Below are 19,722 nucleotides of genomic sequence, written 5' to 3' on the forward strand. Positions count from 1 at the left end.
ATTATATTTTTTTATGCATATATATATAAATATAATAGTCATTTGTTGTTCTGTCTCAAATTTGATTTCTATATCTTGTCATCATTCCTTTTAACCTATTCTTCCTGGATATAACTCATCATCTAAACGTGTGATGTTTCTCGATTACATTAACCTAGTAACGATAATCATCAAGGATCTCTAGTTAAAAACAGGCTCGTGCAGAAAAAGGAAAAGCGACACTGAAGGTAAAGAAGGAATAATTCTAGGAAACTAGTTTGTTTGGTGAACATAGTCTGAGCATTGCATATAAAATCATTAGTACAATCCAAAAATGACAAGTAGACTGACAAATAAGTACTGGGCATCGCAAGGGGGCAGTCCTGTCTGCGAATTCATTTCACGAACTTTAATCTTTCTCTTTACAGATAAATGAAATATAAATAATATGAAACATGCATGTTTCTTTAACCTTAAAAATTGAAAGAATATCCCATATTCCAATTTGATATTATTGAGGAATGGTAAAACTATTAACACAAGATTTTGTCTTTACTTATTCGGGACTTCGGAATTTCGTTTCTTTATATTCGGGGTTTCGGAATCGGACACCCCAACCCCTAACCCATAGATTCTAGAACTAAAATATCACCAACTATTTCCAGAAATAATTGGAAATTACGGACCTACATGTAAACGCCAAAAACTCCATTCCAATCACCTGTATCCATATCAAATATACTTACTCTATAGATAGAATCATATACCTGTATCTTATCTCATTCTATCCCTAGTTTGTCTACTCTTTGTCAGCATAAAAACAACGAGTTTAATATTTTGTAACTGCGACTGTATGATGGTGCTTACGGGAAAGCTTAATTCCCTTTTGCAAACAAAACTGTTACTACCGATGCTGCTACCGAATTGCTGATGGAGAAGGAATTTTTAGAAGACATTAATCATTGTGTTGATAATAATGTGCTACCTTTAAAAACACAGACTGCCCTGAAACGACTGACAACTTGGAAAAGAGCATGCATGAGTGGCGAGAGATTGTGCGGTCTTGCCATGCTCAATGTTCATCGCTCGCGATAAGGATATCAGCAGATCACATTATGATTCTTAAACGATTTGACTGAACCAGCGATAGAAAAAAAGATGTTTGTTCTATGTTCTGTCATCAAACTAAAGTCAGTGATATTTGGATGATTATCTTACATATAAATTTAAATAAAGTTGTAAAAAAATTGGTGTTAGTAAAAGTCTTAGAATATGAAAATTTATATAAAAAGTGTCCAAATTTAAAACATTATCAAACTCTCTAAAAATGCCTAGAATGCAGGATTTTGCACCATTCATTTCTTACCCTCCAAAAAAAAATTTCGCCTCGCTTCGCTCGGCTCAATTATCTTGCCTCACTAAAATAAGATGCCTAGTTACGGCCTTGAATTAGAAATTTCATCTGGTCCTGTCATTGTCGAGGTTGGTCATGTCAGTCAGCGATGGTCATGTCACGTTTTTGAAAGTTTTTGAAAATAAATCTATATTTTTTTTTACATTTATGTTTCAAAATGTGACATATCATTTTATAATTTCAAATCTGAGATAATTACTTTGAAAAATAAAAAAGTTATTAGCATTTTTATTTGGTCCTGTCATTCTCGATGTTGGTCCTGTCATTATCAGAGTTGGTCATGTCACGTTTTCTAAAGTTTCTTACATATTTCTTCAATTTTTTTCTTAAATCTATTTATCAAATGATAAAATCTTATTATATTTCAAATATCAGGAAAAAAAATTGAGAAAAAAAAGAGAAATTAGCAATTTCATCTGGTCCTGTCATTGTCGAGGTTGGTCATGTCAGTCAGCGATGGTCATGTCACGTTTTCGAAAGTTTTTGAAAATAAATCTATATTTTTTATAACATTTATGTTTCAAAATGTGACATATCATTTTATATTTCAAATCTGAGATAATTACTTTGAAAAATAAAAAAGTTATTAGCATTTTTATTTGGTCCTGTCATTCTCGATGTTGGTCCTGTCATTATCAGAGTTGGTCATGTCACGTTTTCTAAAGTTTCTTACAATTTTTTTTCTGTTTTTTTCTTAAATCTATTTATCAAATGATGAAATCTTATCATATTTCAAATTTGACCTCAATCCTTTGAGAAATGAAAAAGTTATTAGCATTTTTCATTTGGTCCTGTCATTCGGTCCTGTCATTCGGTCCAGTCATTAGTGTAACCCGTAGTAGCATGTGTTGTTGTGTACGAACAATGTAAATGTGTATAAGTGCTGCGATTTCAGAATATCACATGGTTTATGCATGGTAAGGTCCAATAAATAACTTATTTATTGTCTTTCGCTGTGAATCGTATGTCAACTATTATTAAATCATTATATTGATAATCTTAATTAAGAACATTTTACAATACTGGTGTATTCTTACATTAACAGGTGTGATGGAGACAATGAATGGATTGAAGGCAAAGTGAACTTCAATCACACTGGTGCATGCATATGCTTTCAATTCGCTTACGGAATTTTTTCTCAATCACTGTTCTCACCCTGTATAAATTAAATCAATATCTAATGTATGAAAATTCAGACGCAGGGAGCTAGCCTACCAGTTGATTTTTTAAAAGGGGGGGGGGGGTTGCTTGGATGAAAAATGATGTCCTACATTTTTTTAAATCGCAATCTGAGTCTCTGTCCTGCCTTATTATTTTTCACTCTAGATATTCGGTCCTGCATTTTTTATTAGTTAGTTCCGACTTTTTTTAAACATTTATAAATTGTCATTTATCTATTTGCCGTGTTGGCTAATTTTGAAGGCCGTGCGGTGACCTATAGTTGTTAATGTAAGTGTCATTTGGTCTCTTGTGGAGAGTTGTGGTATTGGCTATCATAGCACATCTTCTTTATATAATTGAACCATTAATCTAAGAAAATCTTTAGAAATCCAAAATAAAGGACCTAAAGATTCTAGGCAGTTGCTATTTGTCCGGCAAATACAATGCGCATGTCACTATAGGCAAGTTCCGGGATAAGGTTTTCAAACGAATCTGTCATGTGACTTCCATCACCACGTGACAAAAATGTATGCATAGAAAATTCCTTAGTACACATGTTGAGCAAACGGGTGAAAAAGTTGTATCTTATACTGCACTAAATATTTGGGAAATTAAAATCTAAAAGGATGGTCACCCTCCCTCAGTCATACGACAATTACGATTATGTACTTGCGGGACATTTCAATAGAGCAGGGATACAGGCACGCCTTCTATCTGGTAAATGACGTCATAAAGTCGTGCGAAGTTGACGATCTTTTCCGATGAAAGACATGATTCCAGAAATGACCTATTGGTGTGTACGTGTAATATTATCTTCAGCAGCACCAGGTGGTAGCAAATGGTAGTAATCTTTATTGTTAGGGCCTAAACCTTGTTGCTGGTAATTTATATTGTTGTTTTTTTCTTACTAGTATAAGTCTTATGTGGATAACGAATATTTTGAAAAAAAATCATATACTGCATATCCCATATTTTTTATTTAAGAAGAGAGAAGAAATTACTTGTAAAACAAACTTGGGTAGTGTTTGACTCGTGCATTTTAAGTTAACGTAAAGGATTTTGTCTAGCTGAAAAAGGTACAAAGTTATTATGTTTTAGCTGTTAAAGAGAACTATAGACCCCTTGACATAAAGTTATCCATATTTTGAGTAAAAGGTTGGAGATTTTTCTTTAATGCCCCCCCCCCCCCCAAAAAAAAAAAATACGTGAGGGGGTCGGAGCCAAAGTCCTTTTTTCTGTTTTGCTCCTGATTCCATCTTTGTTGTCCCGTGTATTTCATTACCCCACTTTTTATAATCCTATACATGTATCTAACAATCCCACTTCAAGTTTGAAACCTCCACTCCATCCCCCTATATATCACAATATTATGAATGAATGAATTTATTTATTTGCAAAAAGCATTTACATGCTATGGCAATCAAAACATATATTACATATATGACACAATAATAAACAGCAGAAAACAACACATCATACAAAGTTAGGTAAGAATTTGACATCTCTTTTCCATGCTGCCTTAAATATATTACATAATTTTATAGTAACAGTTTTATTGACAGCTTTTAACAATTGATCCAGTTTATACATATTTGGCCAAGAGCAAAAGTATTTTTGTAAATAATGTGACCTTAATATTGATATCGCCGTTTTCCGCCATGAGATTAAAACTGAAAATCAGTGATCGGATTACACGCGCCCCCTTGGTGCTACTGAAGATAATATTACACGCACTTCCGAATTCACATTATATGACATGCGCATTGCAATGGCTGGACGAATAGCCCTGAGACTATATATTCGTCCGGCTAGCCGGACATATAGCCACTCCGAAGATTCTACCCTTGCTTAGGACCTTCACAACAAAATACACTGTTACTGTTACAGATGACCACTGATATGTGTTCGAATTGTCGTTTTCATTATCCAGTCCTCTTTTATCGATTATGACATTCTTGATTTATTTATTTATTTATTTATTTTTTTTTTGGGGGGGGGGGGGGGGGGGGGGGGGGGGTACCATATGTTCCTTTATACAAGGTGATAGGACGTGTCGAAGAAAGCTCCCGGCTATAAAATATGTGAAAAGGTGGGGAAAGCTAAAAGAAATATATGATAAGTTCAATAAAGTTTTCATTACTTATTATATGAAAAGCCCTGTATATACGTAACTTTCTTGGTGATTTTTTTTATTAATATTTGCTCTTTTTTGGGAGATAGTTGCACTTAATCATGTTTGGGGTATAAGCGGTTAAATGTTATAGTTATTTTAAAATAACACTTTGCATCTGCGTGTGCATCAATTGTGTCTCTCAGACAATAAAATCGCAAAGAAAGTCCTACATTGACTTTGTTATGATACAGTTATTTCAGAGTGGAGTGCGGAAGCATCACTTTGTCTAGTTTTTTTTAAATTATTTTTTTGTTTTAGTTCCTTTTTAGCTCACCTGGCTCAAAGGTCCAAGTGAGCTTTTCTCATCACTTGGCGTCCGTCGTCCGTCGTCGTTAACTTTACAAAAATCTTCTCCTCTGAAACCACTGGGCAAAATTTAACCAAACTTGGCCACAAACATCATTGGGGTATCTAGTTTAAAAAATGTGTCCGGTGACCCGGCCAAACAACCAAGATGGCCGCCGTGGCTAAACATAGAACATAGGGGTAAAATGAAGATTTTTGCTTATAACTCTGAAACCAAAGCATTTAGAACAAATCTGACATGGGGGGTAAAATTGTTTATCAAGTCAAGATCTGTCTGCCCTGAAATTTTCAGTTGAATCGGACAACTGGTTGTTGGGTTACTGCCCCTAAATTGGTAATTTTAAGGAAATTTTGCCTTTTTTGGTTATTATCTTGAACATTATTATAGATAGAGATAAACTGTAAACAGCAATAATGTTCAGCAAAGTAAGATCTACAAATAAGTCAACATCATCAAAATGGTCAGTTGACCCTTTAAGGGGTTATTGCCCTTATTAGTCATTTTTTAACAAATTTTTCCTAAATTTTTGTAATCTTTTACAAAAATCTTCTCCTCTGAAACTACAGAGTCAAATTTAACAAAACTTAGCCACAGCCTTATTAGGGTATCTTGTTTAAAAAATGTGTGCGGTGACCCGGCCAACCAATCAAGATGGCCGCCATAGCTAAAAATAGAACATAGGGGTAAAATGTAGATTTTGGCCTATAACTCTGAAACCAAAGCATTTAAAGCAAATCTGACAGGGGTTTAATTGTCTACCAAGTCAATATCTACCTGCTCAATTTTCAGATGAATTGGACAACTGGTTGTGGGGCTGCTACACCCAAATTGGTAATTTTTAAAGAAATTTTGCCGTTTTTGGTTATTATCTTGAATACTATTATAGATAGAGATAAACTGTAAACAGCAATAATGTTCAGCAAAGTAAGATCTAAATATAAGTCATTCATGACCATCATGGTCATTTGACCCCTTAAGGAGTTATTTAACTTTATAGTCAATTTTAAGTAAATTTTTGTAAATTTTTACAAAATATTTTCCTCTGTATCTAAAGGGCCAAGTTTATTATAGATAGAGAAAATTGTAAGTAGCAAGAATGTTCAGTGAAGTAAGATCTATAAACACATCACTATCACCAAAACACAATTTTCAAAGAATCAATCTGTGTCCTTTGTTTAATATGCACATAGACCAAGGTGAGCGACACAGGCTCTTTAGAGCCTCTAGTTATTATTCCGATAATACATACCTTCAGTAATGTATATAGGTAAAGTAAAAATGTTTATACAACATATTATGTAATACCACGTTTTACATGTCAATATTTTATTTTTTATTTTCAGCCTGAACCGTTCCATAGTGTAATTTAGCAATGGTGGCCACATAAATGGAAAGTATAAAGCAACAGTTAGTCTGAATACCATACGATGAAGGACAGAGATGAAAGTGTAAAGAGTATACATGAACGTACTACAGATGGTGATAAGAAAGTACACAGTAGTAGGCGTTGGGTGATAGTATTCTCAGCTTTTGTCATCAATATAATAGTTGACGGATGTCTGTTTTCTTTCGGTGTAATCTATGTACAATTCCTGGAAGAATTTAAAGAAACCAGGAGTAACACCGCTTGGATAGGTTCTATGTTAGATTCAGCTCCGATGTTATTTGGTCCAGTTGCTAGTATTATCACTAAACGTATTGGGTTTAGAAAAGCGACAATATTAGGTGGTTTAATAGGCTTCGCTGGATTTATAGCCAGTACTTTTGTTAATTCGATTGAGGCCTTATGTTTGACTTTTGGACTTATAGCTGGATTCGGAATATCTATACCTTACCTCAATTCAGTGGTAGTCGTAACGGCCTATTTTGAAAAGAAGAGAACGATCGCAACGGGATTTTCTCAGAGTGGTGCCGGACTTGGAACTCTCATATTTGCTCCACTATATGAATTCCTTATACAGCAGTATGGTTGGCGAGGAGCTCTTACTATAATTGGCGGTATTTTATTGCAAACAATACCATGCGGTGCAGTTTTCAGAAATGTCAATGATTTTGTTGACATAGAAGACGAAGAAATCATCACCGAAAACCCATTAGAAAACAATATCATGACAGAAAAAGAAAACCTTGAATCCATAGATGTAACAGCAAAATTCATTGAAAAATCTACTGCCAGAAATACGGACAACGAATCAAAAAAAAGCGTGTCATTAGCTAGAAACATTTACAAAAACATTTTGCGTAAATTTTCAATGTTAAAAGATATTAATTTCCTACTGTTTACATGTTCCTTGTTTATTGTTTACTTTTGGTATGATCTACCGTATAATTTTACAGTTGACCGGATGCATGGTTTTGGATATTCTACAAAGAAAGGATCATATATAGTAGCTGTCATCGGTGCTTCTCATATTGTTGGTAATATACTATTTGGTTTCCTAGGCAGCAAAAACGAAAATTTAGATTTTATCTTTATTGCGGAAGTTTATGTATCTGGGGAGTAAATATATGTGCAATTCCTTTATTAGAGATTACATTCCAAATATGATTTTGGCGGGAACATTTGGATTAATATCTGCATGCCAGGAGGCTATACATGCAGTAATAATAATTGATATTCTCGGTGAAGATAAAATAACAGATGCGTATGGTCTTTTGATGTTTTTTGAAGGCATTGCTAACTTAACTGGTCCTCCATTTGCTGGTAAGTTTATCAAAGATAGTTGAAGAAAAAATAAAGAAGATGTGATCTAATTGCCAATGACACACTCATCCAAAAAGTAAATAACAAAAATACCCAAGTACATGCATGAGATATGATATAATTGCCAATGCGACATTAATCCATAATAGTAAAATAACATTTTTCATAACTCCGTTGAAAATTAAAGATGCAAAAGTCCGTTTCAAATGATAAAATCAAAAGCTCAAACACATCAAAACAACCGTCATATTCCTGACTTGATACAATAGCGACCAATGAACAACGATGTACAAACATGACAAAACTACATGTCACAAAACGGCCTTTAACCATGAGCAATGTCCCTACCGTACAGTACTAGGTCTGAACTATTAGACGACCGACAGACTTAAATGTGAAACTATTCTTGTGCGAAAACCTTACGGTCTGATTTCTGCTGAATTTTACATTCGTTTAATGGTAAAATCTAAACACCCCAATGATATAATTATGATGATATACGACAATTACGCAATAATAATGAGCTTGATAAGTCGTAAATAAGTATCTAAATGCAATTTAACATTCTCGTAAAATTTTCTGCTAGAGACAGATGTATTATAAATCAACTTAAAGAATCACTGGTATTTCTTTAAAAAGGTGCATCTCAACAAGGTAATTATGAATGATTTGATCATGGATTCAGTTGATTTCCCATACCTCCTGTTTCCGACGTATTGATAATTACATTACTGATAGATAAAGATGCCTGATTAACTTAATTCTTCTATTTTGTACCCGTCTATACAATGAGTTTAGTCGACCGAAATTTGATTGACCAAACTAAAATATGGATATAAAAAACATTTCCAGATTTCCAATTTAGCGTCTGAAATTATAGATACTATATAAATAACACATAGCTGAGGGGGTGATAGAGTAGATTAGTCCCCGAGAAAACAGCTTTTTCGAGAGGTACCAATCTAATCTATCACCCTCTCAGCTATGTGTTATTCAATCTATTTTACTGAATGTCCTTCCCCATTTCCATTCTCAATTTCAAAGTTTATTTAAAAGTATGTTCTATGGACGTCACGTACATTAGAACATTACGGGTATTAGAACAATCAACAGAAGTGAAGCAAGATGTTTTATTTTTTTATTTTGACAGTCAAATAATAGAATCTGAGCAAAAATGTAGAACTTAAGCATTGTATATAATAACTTAATGTAAATTCAATTCATTGTCATAAATTATCGATTTTTGATTGGTCTAGACGAGAGGGTAACATTAAAAAAAACATGTTACCCTCTCAGCCATGTGGTAGAGAAAATTAACACCCTCGTATTAGCCAATGAAAATACGGCATTTTAACGAGAAGTATAATAAAAGAAAATGTGGTACGAGAGCAAATGAGACAACTCTCCATTTAAAAGTCACAATTTATAAAAGTAAACCATTATAGGTCAAAGCACATGCGTATCTTTATCAAAGTTTATAAACTATCTATCTGCTTTCAGGCTGGCTGTATGATATATCTGGAAGTTATGACAACACCTACATTTCAGGCGGAAGCTGTATATGTTTTGCTGGAATAATGGTTTTGATAACACGGATTTGTTTCACGAAAAGCAAGAATGTAAATTTGCCTGAAAATAACATTGAAGACGTGTCATAATGCAAATGAATATTTAAATTAATTTTTTCTCGAAAGAATCGATTTCAATAGATATATAAAGAAGATGTGGTATGAGTGCCAATGATACAAATCTCCATCCAAGTCACAATTTGTAAGAATAAACCATTAAAGTACGGCCTTCAATCAGTGGTCTATTTATTAAATGTAAATAGACACATTGAATATATAACCTTTTGACATAACAAAATATCAAGAAATGTTAAGTCTATCATGTCTATATGTTTTCTTTTTCTCTCAGGAATACAAATGAGCAAGTTTAAAGTCGGGAACCTCGTCAGCGTTTGTCTTTAATATAAGGACATTTGGTCTTGATTGCAAATCTTTGATTGTCATTCAAAGCGATTTTAAGCTCTGCATATACTTAGTCTACATCGACTACATAATACGGTTTAGTTTAATTATCAAGACCATATGTTTGCCTACAGATATTTTTTGTGTTGCGTTAATGTGTCACTGACAGGAGATTTCAAATAATACTTAACATAAAATTAAAGTTTTTGTTGCATCAAAATAAATATACATTTTTTATTTGTTTACCTGTACATATAGAATGTTGTCAAACCATTTTAAAGAAACTATCGTATTTTTCCATATACAACAATGTTAAATTCACAATAACTAATTTTGTGTTTTCGACATGCATGTTTGGATATCTCAATTTTCATAATAAAATATACTTTTAATTTGTCTTTCTTTTTTTAACTACATTTGTAATGACCAATTAGCAAATAACAATCTATTAATTAATATTTCTTTTTGATGTGAGTGACACTTATTAGAAATGTTGCAATTGTCGTATAGATACTCTCTTCCTTTTCCTCTTGATTATGACATCACGAATGAGAATTGTCACCAATTTTGTAGTGTTAATGAGCATTACTGATACGTGAACAGTAGCAATAAACAATTATTTAAAACTGATATAAAACTTTCAGAATTGTAATGTATGTTCCTACTTTTTTACTGCTGTTTCCTACTGTATGTGACTTTTATACTATAATACGGATGATGCAAGCATAACAGGAGCTGATCAGAGGTGGATTTAGGGGGAAGGCACAGGGCCCGCCCCTATTTGGTTAGGCAAAAATTTGGTTGCTTATATAGGGAATCACTGAAGCGTGACTGGAGCTGGTCCCTCTTAGACAGTCAGTGGGCCCCCACTTATGAACATTTCTGGATCCGCCACTGCTGATTTATCTTTTAACTTCTTGAAATTCCAATTATATTCAACTCCCAGGAGATGTGGTATACTTGGTAATGCGACAATTAATCACCGGAGGCCAAAGGACATAGATTTAAGAAAATATTGGTCACAGTTTTTTTTTTACCTTTACAATGTTTGGAGATGCATGGAATTATTTGTGTATTTCTGTCTCCTTCGGAAGTTCAGACCAGATTCTGCTAAAACATAAAAACCAACTTTTGACAATGTCGATAAGAAAATAACTCTTTTCAATTTGTAATTAATTAATGAAAGGTCAAGGTCACAGCAGCTACAGTGTATTGATATACTAATATTTTAGCAATATTTTGGTTTTCGGATGTTAATCTGTTGTTATCTGTTGAATAGAATGTCGAACCTCCACTAAACGTAGTTTGATATTATCCCAATCAAGTATGTAGAATGAAAAAGATAAATTATGAGGAAAAGGTTCGAAAGTCAAGGTCACAGAGAAGTAAATGATAGATCGCAACATTTCTAAGTTGTGGTTTCCGGATGTTATTTAGAAAAAAACAAGTTGTCTGTGAATCGAGTCATAACTTCAACTTTAATTAAATCTAACTTAGTAATTATATAATTCCCTTTTGTATGATGATCCTATTGGTTTTATCTAACTTTAACCAAACTTAAATGTGATAATGCCCCATTTGATGAAAAAAACAATCAATTCATTTTGAAGTAAATGTCTACTACGGTCAGGTTCAAATCAGTAATTGATAAACTACAATAGGCTTCTTCTCGCAATTGACCCTGTAATTAGAGATCCTTTTTTAGCTCATTTGACCTGAAAGGTCAAGTGAGCTTTTCTCATTACTTGGTGTCCGTCGTCCGTCGTCCGTAAACTTTAAAAAAAATCTTCTCCTCTGAAACTACTGGGCCAAGTTTAACCAAACTTGGCCACAATCATCCTTTGGGTATCTAGTTTAAAAAATGTGTCCGATGACCTGGCCATCAAACCAAGATGGCCACCATGGCTTAAAATAGAACACAGGGATAAAATGCAGTTTTTGGCTTATAACTCAAAAACCAACGCATTCATGGGGTAAAATTGATAAACAGGTCAAGATCTATCTGCCCTGAAATTTTCAGTTGAATCGGACAACCCGTTGTTGGGTTGCTGCCCCTGAATTGGTCATTTTAAGGAAATTTTGCTGTTTTTGGTTATTATCTTGAATATTATTATAGATAGAGATAAATTGCAAACAGCAATAATGTTCAGCAAAGTAAGATTAACAAATAAGTCAACATGACTGAAATGTTCAGTTGACCCCTCTAGGAGTTATTGCCCTTTATAGTCAATTCTTAACCATTTTTCGTAAATCTTAGTAATCTTTTACAAAAATCTTCTTCTTCTTCTTCTTCTTCTTCTTTATAATTCAGCACTCTATCAACATACTGATGATAACGTGCCAGGCACTGATTTTACTATGCCGCGCGTGCGTGGGATATAAATTTTATTTACAGTGAATAATACAAAAATAAAAATATAAATTTCACCATAACTTCTTTTTCTTCTGTTTTTGTACTATACATTTTGGTTAAAACTATATACATTGTGGAATTTATTTAAATGTTTAGATGTTTATTGAGAACAGATATTGGAATCTGTTCTCGGAAGCTTTCAAGAGTAGTACATTGAACTGTAGCTACTGGGAGAAGGTTCCATTGCAAGATTGTTCTAGGGTAGAATGAGTACTTGTATGAATCTTTAGTGGTTTGTATGGGCCTGAAGGAGTAAATATGTGAATGTTGACGTGTTCTTGTATCAGATTGTGTAAGTAGGTCTGTCGGATATATGGCAACAAGATGATGTATAATTTTGTAGAGGAAAATGATGCGGGTTCTAATTCGCCTTTTCCCAAGTGTTGCCCAGTTTAGAGTTTGTAGCATTTCAGTGACTGAGCTGGTGTTATTGTATCTGTTGCAGGTGTACCTTGCTGCTCTGCGCTGGACCATCTCAAGTTGGTGTGTTTGAGATTTGGTGTGCGGGTCCAAGACGCAGCTGCTGTATTCTAGCTTTGGTCTTACAAGTGCAATGTATGCTTTTTCTTTGACTGTTTTTGAGTTGACTTTTAGATTCCTTTTAATAAAGTTCAGCTTTTGTGTGGCTGCAGCTGTGATATTGTTTACATGTTTGTTCCATTTTAGATCAGTTTGTATAGTAATTCCCAGATATTTTGTGGATGTTTCTTTTTGAAGTACATGTTGGTGGAGAGTATAGTCAAAATTTAATGGATTTTTCTTAGTTGTTATCTGAAGGACTGAGCACTTGTCTGGATGGAATGACATGAGCCAGTCCTTCTCCCATTTTGCAGCTGATGTGAGATCTTCTTGCAGTTTTTGTGTGTCTTCTTTGTTTTGTATTGTTTTATAAATTATGCTTTCATCTGCAAATAATCTGAGGGTACTGTGTTTGATGTATTCGTTAAAGTCATTTATGTATACAAGGAAAAGGATCGGACCCAAAACTGTTCCTTGGGGAACACCAGATGTTACGTTTATTTTGTCTGACTGAACACCATCAATAATCACTGTTTGTGTCCGAGATGTGAGAAAATCTTCTATCCATTTTAAGGTGCTGTCATCAATGCCATAATGTTTCAGTTTGTAGAGAAGTCTTTTCTGAGGAACTTTGTCAAAGGCTTTGGCAAAGTCCATCACAATTATGTCGGTTTGGATGTTACTGTTGTTATTTTTTGCTAGTTCTTCTCCTCTGAAACTTATTAGCCAAATATAACCAAACTTGGCACCAATCATCTTTGGGGTATCTAGTTTGAAAAATGTGTCCAGTGACCCGGCCATCCAACCAAGATGGCCGCCACGGCTAAAAATAGAACATAGGGGTAAAATGCAGTTTTTGGCTTATAACTCAAATACCAAAGCATTTAGAGCACATCTGACGGGGTTTAATTGTTTTTCAGGTCAATATCGATCTGACCTGAAATTTTCAGATGGATCGGACAACTGGTTGTTGGGTGGGTTACACTAATGACTGGACCGAATGACAGGACCGAATGACAGGACCAAATGAAAAATGCTAATAACTTTTTCATTTCTCAAAGGATTGATCTCAAATTTGAAATATAATAAGATTTCATCATTTGATAAATAGATTTAAGAAAAAATAAATAAAAAGTTTTGTAAGGAACTTTAGAAAACGTGACATGACCAACTCTGATGATGACAGGACCAACATCGAGAATGACAGGACCAAATAAAAATGCTAATAACTTTTTTTATTTTTCAAAGGAGTTATCTCATATTTGAAATATAGAATGGTATGTCATATTTTGAAACCAAAATGTTATAAAAAATATAAATTTATTTTCAAAAACTTTCGAAAACGTGACATGACCAACCCCGACAATGACCGGACCAGATGAAATTGTTAATTCTCTTTTATTTCTCAAAATATTTTTCTAAAATTTGATATATAATAAGATTTCATCATTTGATAAATAGATTTAAGAAAAAAAAATAAAAATTTGTAAGAAACTTTAGAAAACGTGACATGAACAACTCTGATAATGACATGACCAAGATCGAGAATGACAGGACCAATAAAAATGCTAATAACTTTTTTATTTATTAAAAGAATTATCTCAGATTTGAAACATAAAATGATATGTCACATTTTGAAACATTTATGTTATAAAAAATATAGTTTTATATTCAAAAACTTTCAAAAACGTGACATGACCATCGCTGACTGACACTGAGACAACTGTAACACAGTTATAGTAGTCTCAGACTGACATGACCAACCTCGACAATGACCAGAACAAATGAAATTGCTAATTATTCTTTTATTTCGCAGAATATTTCTCTGAAATTTTAAATTACCATTTTATACATAAATATAAGAAAAAGGTATAAAAAGCTTGTTGAAATGTGACCTGGTTAACGTTGTCAATAACAGGACAATCCTCGACAATTAATGACAGGACCAAATAAAAATGCTAATTATGCATAACATTTGTCATAATATTCCTCTCAAATTTGAAATATTGACAATTAAGACCATTTTGCACATCATATAAGAAAAATATAGGAAAAAAACGTATTGAAAGCTTGCGGTTGTGTGACCTGACCAACATCGGCTACTGATGATCTGGCCGATGAAAAAATCATAATTTCTTTCTTATTTTACTGAAATTGTTAAATTCTGATCCATAATTAGTAAGATATATCTTATAAATTCAGGAAAATATATTCTATGGTGGTTAAAAATCTTGATCTAGCTACTTAACGTATGTTGACAGAGATTCACAGGACAAAAAGACACGAATGATCACTATATTTAAGAAAGAGATCTTGAAATATTTATATGTCATTACATGTAATCATTTTATAGTTTGAGAGATAGTTCATTAAACTATAGATAACTTCAGATTTATTGAATTATCATCATAATATTTCTTGACATAATGAAGCCCAATTTAAGCCACTTTTCGAAAGGTATCAAACCTTTTAAAGTAGTTCGTGAAAATGTTTGATTCAGTATATTTTATGAAAATATTTAAAACTACCAAGAAATCATGCATGCAAGGGTCGGGCACACTTTAAGAAATGTTTATTTGTTTATTTATTATTGCTTTCAAGATATACCCTGCATATACTCAAACATACATGGAAATAATTATTCTGTTCTGAAAATATTAATAAAACAACGACATGAACTATTATGTGATTTTAATTTTGTGTCATCACAATCTTTATTAAATTTATCAACTTATTTATGGTTTATGTCACATCTTTTGTTTGTTACCTTATAATTGTTTTCAGACGTGTCAGATTATGACCGGTAATTATTGCGAATCCTATCATAGTTTTCCACAGATTCACCTGCAAGTTACCTGTCCATTTAAACTTTTGTAAGTCCTATTGTCCCATCTAACAAATACATCAGCTATTGTTCTCTGTTTAGTTTATTCAATGGGACCTTTACATTTCTTGCAAGAGAAATCTATCACTCACTGATTAATTTACCTGAACAAACAATTGAACTGTCAATGATGGAAATACATGTACAAATAAGTAATTATGAAACTGCATGGGATGTTGTATTTATTCATTCAATAACACATTTTCAATTTGTTTGATATAAACACTGATTTAAAAATTTAAAGTTGATTTCTGATCAAATTTCAACATTTTACCTAGTAAAATTTGCTTTTTTTTAGTCTGTTCATAAGTGAAAACTTGAAATGATAATATTTAAATAAAGTTCTTCATAAATGAATTCTTTATAACTGAACAACTACAAAAACATGCAAATTCTTTAAAACATAAATGCATGCAGTAGTTAAAAAAAAATCAGAAATAAACTTTTTATAATTAAATCAGTGCTTTTATTGAACAGATTGAAAGTATATTATTGATATTGAATAAATACTGTATCACATGCAGTTTATGTGAGTTTATACATGTATTTCAGTTAACAAACAAGATATTTCTTTGGTCAGGCAAATTAATCAATGAGTGATAGATTCCTCTTGGAAGAAATTTAAAGGTCCCATCAAATAAACTACACAGAGAACAATACCTGTTGTATTTGTTCAAGGGGACAATAGAACTTACAAAAGTTTAAATGGACAAGTAACTTGCAGGTGAATCTATGGAAAACTATGATAGGGTTCGCAATAATATACAAAATATTTTGAATGAATAAATGAATGATCTTTATTCTCATCAAACCAAATACATAGTTACTGAGAAGATATTACAATGATATATATAAAATATATAAGATATAGCATTTAATATGATAAATATTTACACTAAAGATAAATAAACATATAGTTGTACTATCCAGGAGGATAGACTTTCGCAGAAATATATTTAATACATCTACAAAGTTTCTCAGGGTCAAGTGCAATATTTCTACAAATCAGTTTAATACAATACATGTATACCAATAAAAAGTTCAAGTAACGCGAAGGGCGTTCACAGACCTAATGTTTTCCCCAAGTTAGCTTTTTTCCCTTATTTTCTAAAAAGGAGTAGGTCCGGTAAGGACCGATTTTGGCCTCAAATTTCAGGTTCATCTGACGAAAGATTTTGACCACTTTTTAAACACGGTAAGTGTCTATTTTATTTGAATTAATCAGTTTATGTGAAAGATTTTAACAGATTTAGTCATTAAAAAACGATCCGATTCAAGCTCAAATATGAAAAATCTACCTAATATGCCGAAAAATGTCACTTATCAGATGGTTTTTGGTAAAAATGAAAGTGGCCGCATCCGTGTTCATCCTCAACCTTTATATATGTTATGTATTATCATAAAATACAACTTACATTTCAATATTAAGGATGAACACGAATGCGGCCACTTTCGTTTTACACGAAAACCGTCTATAATTTAACTAAAACGCTAGAATTAAGAGGATTTATGTAGCAGAAGCATTCTACTGTCCAATAAATAACTAAAGGTTTACATTTTAACAATTTTGTAAAACTGCTATATTTTGGGGCCAAAAAGGGGTCTTACTGAACCTACTCCCTTTTAAATCATTCAATCTTAAATGTGTGTTTTTTTTATATATATTATTATTAATTTCAACCAGGATTTCTATAGTAGGAACTATGGTCATTTCACGTTTTCGCAATACAAAAATCTAGATTTTTTTCTTTAATTGATATTTTTAAAATCTGACATAATTCCTTTTCAAAATTAAAAGGTGAATAGCATTTTTATTTTGTCCTGTCCTTGTCGAGGTTTGTCCTGTCATTGTCAGTGTTGGTCAGGTCACATTACAGCAAGCTTTTAATATTTTTTTCTATATTATTCATATCTTTATGTATAAAATGGTTAAATCTGATAATTACTCAAATTTCATAAAAAATATTTTTTTAGAAATAAAAAGTAATTAGCAATTTCATCTGGTCCTGTCATTGTCGAAGTTGGTCCTGTCAGTCAGCGATGGTCATGTCACGTTTAAACTTTCTATATCTTTTATAACATTTATTTTTAAAAATATGACATATTATTTTATATTTCAAATCTGAGAGAATTCCTTTGAAAAATAAAAAAAAGTTATTAGCATTTTATTTGGTCCTGTCATTCTGAATGCTAGTCAATTCGTACCAAGTCAATTGTCAATTCGTACCAACTGATTTATTTTATTATTAATCAGACTTAACAATTTGTTCCAACTGATTTAGTTCATTATTAATCAGAGTTAACAATTTGTTCCAACTTTATTATAATGTTTGTGTTCGTAAATCACTGAATTTGTGTAAATCAACCTACTGTTCATGGCAAAAATTGTCAATTCCTTGTCATTTTTTTTTTATGTATATTTCATATAATAGATCGTTTTCAATCAGTCTAAACAATTTGTTCCAACTTTCTTTCACTGTTTATGTCCGTATATCAATGTTTTTGTGTAAATCAACCTATAGTTCACGGCAAAAAATCATCAATTTCTTGTCAATTTTTATGTATCATATTTTATGTTTTCATATTAAAAGATCGTTTTTCAGCAATATCTTTGAAGGCTTTTATGGTTCGATTTATATGTACAATATTTGTTTATTTAGACATAGTTTTTTTGGGTTGTCTTTGTTTTTTCCCTTTTCTTGTCAGCTTATATCATATTTTGGGATAATCTGAATCTTTTGCAATAAAAAAAAATAAGTTTTAGGTTTACAAGTTTATTTGATATCATGTCATTGACACATATATATTAATAACAAGATATAACAATAACAACTCATTGATAATTGTTCAAAAGTCTTGCAGTTTTTCAGAAAGTTCTACTAGTCAATGGACGGCACAACGATAAGAGCAACGGATGACATCAGCTGGCTTACTGTTAGTTGCTGGCTTCTGTAGCTGTCCCACAGCTCCATCAGCTTGGACTGGGACCTCTTTGTGGCTGCTCTTTGGTAGCGCGTCAGTTTGTGCTCCGACACTAACTGTATCTGCATGGGTAGGTATCTGGCTTCATCACTCAATACTTTCAGCATCACATACAAGTGAAGGCTGGCACCCTTGGCCTTGCGGTTTAGTCTGTTGTGCCAGCCTTCCACGTCGTTGTTAGTACGAATGGGTTGGCCAAAAACAGTCCAAGCACTGATGGGGAAGATGGTGCTGTCTATCCATCTGCGTTGAATGTATGTCAGCAGGCGGTACATGCGGTTGTTAGGCTGGATCCTACTTTTAAGCTTTTGGAAGGCTGCTGGAATGTGCTCTTTTGGTAGATAGGGAAGAGCCATCAATTGACGGATAAACCGGTGAACGTTGTCTTGCTTAGAGTAGGCGACCTATAAAGATTAAAGAACATGTTAACTACATGATATACGTATGAATATGTGTATTTACTATAAATATATCGGCACAACAATGTTAATTAATTGTGCAAAAAAGTTGCTACAAATGAAGCACTTGCATTATGTACTAATGAATTAGTTCGCCTTTTACAGCTGACTATGCAATGTGGGCTTTGCTCATTGTTGAAGACCGTACAGTGCCCTATAGTTGTTAATTTCTGTGTCATTTGGTCAAGCATACCACATTTTATAACTGATAATTATAACTGTTATCCTTTAACGGAATTGAGATAAAAAAATAAACAATTACCTGTAAACCCAATCTCTGACATTTCCGCCACACTGCTTGGCCCCAGTGGAAAGCACAGCCTCTGATAGAAACTGTTGGCAGAACCTTTCTTGTGGCAACCCATGTAGCACGCTCGAAGTCAAGCACAACACTACGGACAGCAGGGGCAGTTGGAAGCATTCTAAGAATAACCCTGTACACCTAAAAAAAATACAACAAATGGAAGTGTTTAACGACCTTGACTGGCTATACAGCCCTCGCACGGTCGGCTCGGTGCCCGAAGGCGATTGGTGAGCATTTAAATATTTTCTGCCGTGGGTCAGGAACTGGTAGTAGAGGACGCCGAATGGAGGCCGCCATCTTGGTTTTGGTGAGTTGTTTTTGGTTTTTGACTATTTTGGATTTTACTTCTTCACAACGGCTGCTTTCAGGGCCAGTTTGGTCAGCTTGGCAGCCCGCTAGCCTCGATGAGTGAGTACCGGTAGATGAATGGTGGATGTAGTTCTAAAGATGACAG

General features: G+C 33.1%; 2 protein-coding genes across 2 annotated transcripts; one reads left to right on the forward strand and one right to left on the reverse strand.

Annotated features, from left to right (window-relative positions):
- The first annotated feature begins 2,228 nt into the window (after nt 1–2,228).
- LOC139488434 (monocarboxylate transporter 12-like) lies at nt 2,229–10,103 on the forward strand. Its single transcript, XM_071274007.1, has 3 exons — nt 2,229–2,310; nt 6,378–7,738; nt 9,239–10,103. The coding sequence occupies exon 2, from the start codon at nt 6,462–6,464 to the stop codon at nt 7,536–7,538; it is 1,077 nt and encodes a 358-aa protein (XP_071130108.1). The 5' UTR covers nt 2,229–2,310; nt 6,378–6,461; the 3' UTR covers nt 7,539–7,738; nt 9,239–10,103.
- An 8,179-nt stretch (nt 10,104–18,282) lies between these two features.
- On the reverse strand, nt 18,283–19,413 carry LOC139488435 (uncharacterized). Its single transcript, XM_071274008.1, has 2 exons — nt 19,227–19,413; nt 18,283–18,910 (listed from the first exon to the last, which is right to left on the reverse strand). Exons 1-2 carry the CDS (start codon nt 19,383–19,385, stop codon nt 18,404–18,406), a joined length of 666 nt encoding a protein of 221 aa, XP_071130109.1. The 5' UTR covers nt 19,386–19,413; the 3' UTR covers nt 18,283–18,403.
- Nucleotides 19,414–19,722: the final 309 nt, after the last annotated feature.

This window comes from Mytilus edulis, chromosome 9 (genome assembly GCF_963676685.1).
Source record: "Mytilus edulis chromosome 9, xbMytEdul2.2, whole genome shotgun sequence".
Lineage (NCBI taxonomy): Eukaryota > Metazoa > Mollusca > Bivalvia > Mytilida > Mytilidae > Mytilus > Mytilus edulis.

Bases quoted from the DNA above. Each gene is read 5' to 3' on its own strand.
- LOC139488434 (XM_071274007.1), top strand. From the start codon at position 6,462: ATGAAGGACAGAGATGAAAGTGTAAAGAGTATACATGAACGTACTACA.
- LOC139488435 (XM_071274008.1), bottom strand. From the start codon at position 19,385: ATGCTTCCAACTGCCCCTGCTGTCCGTAGTGTTGTGCTTGACTTCGAG. The intron at 18,911-19,226 runs GTAATTGTTTAT...TAATCTTTATAG, and splicing joins GTCAGAGATTGGGTTTACAG to GTCGCCTACTCTAAGCAAGA.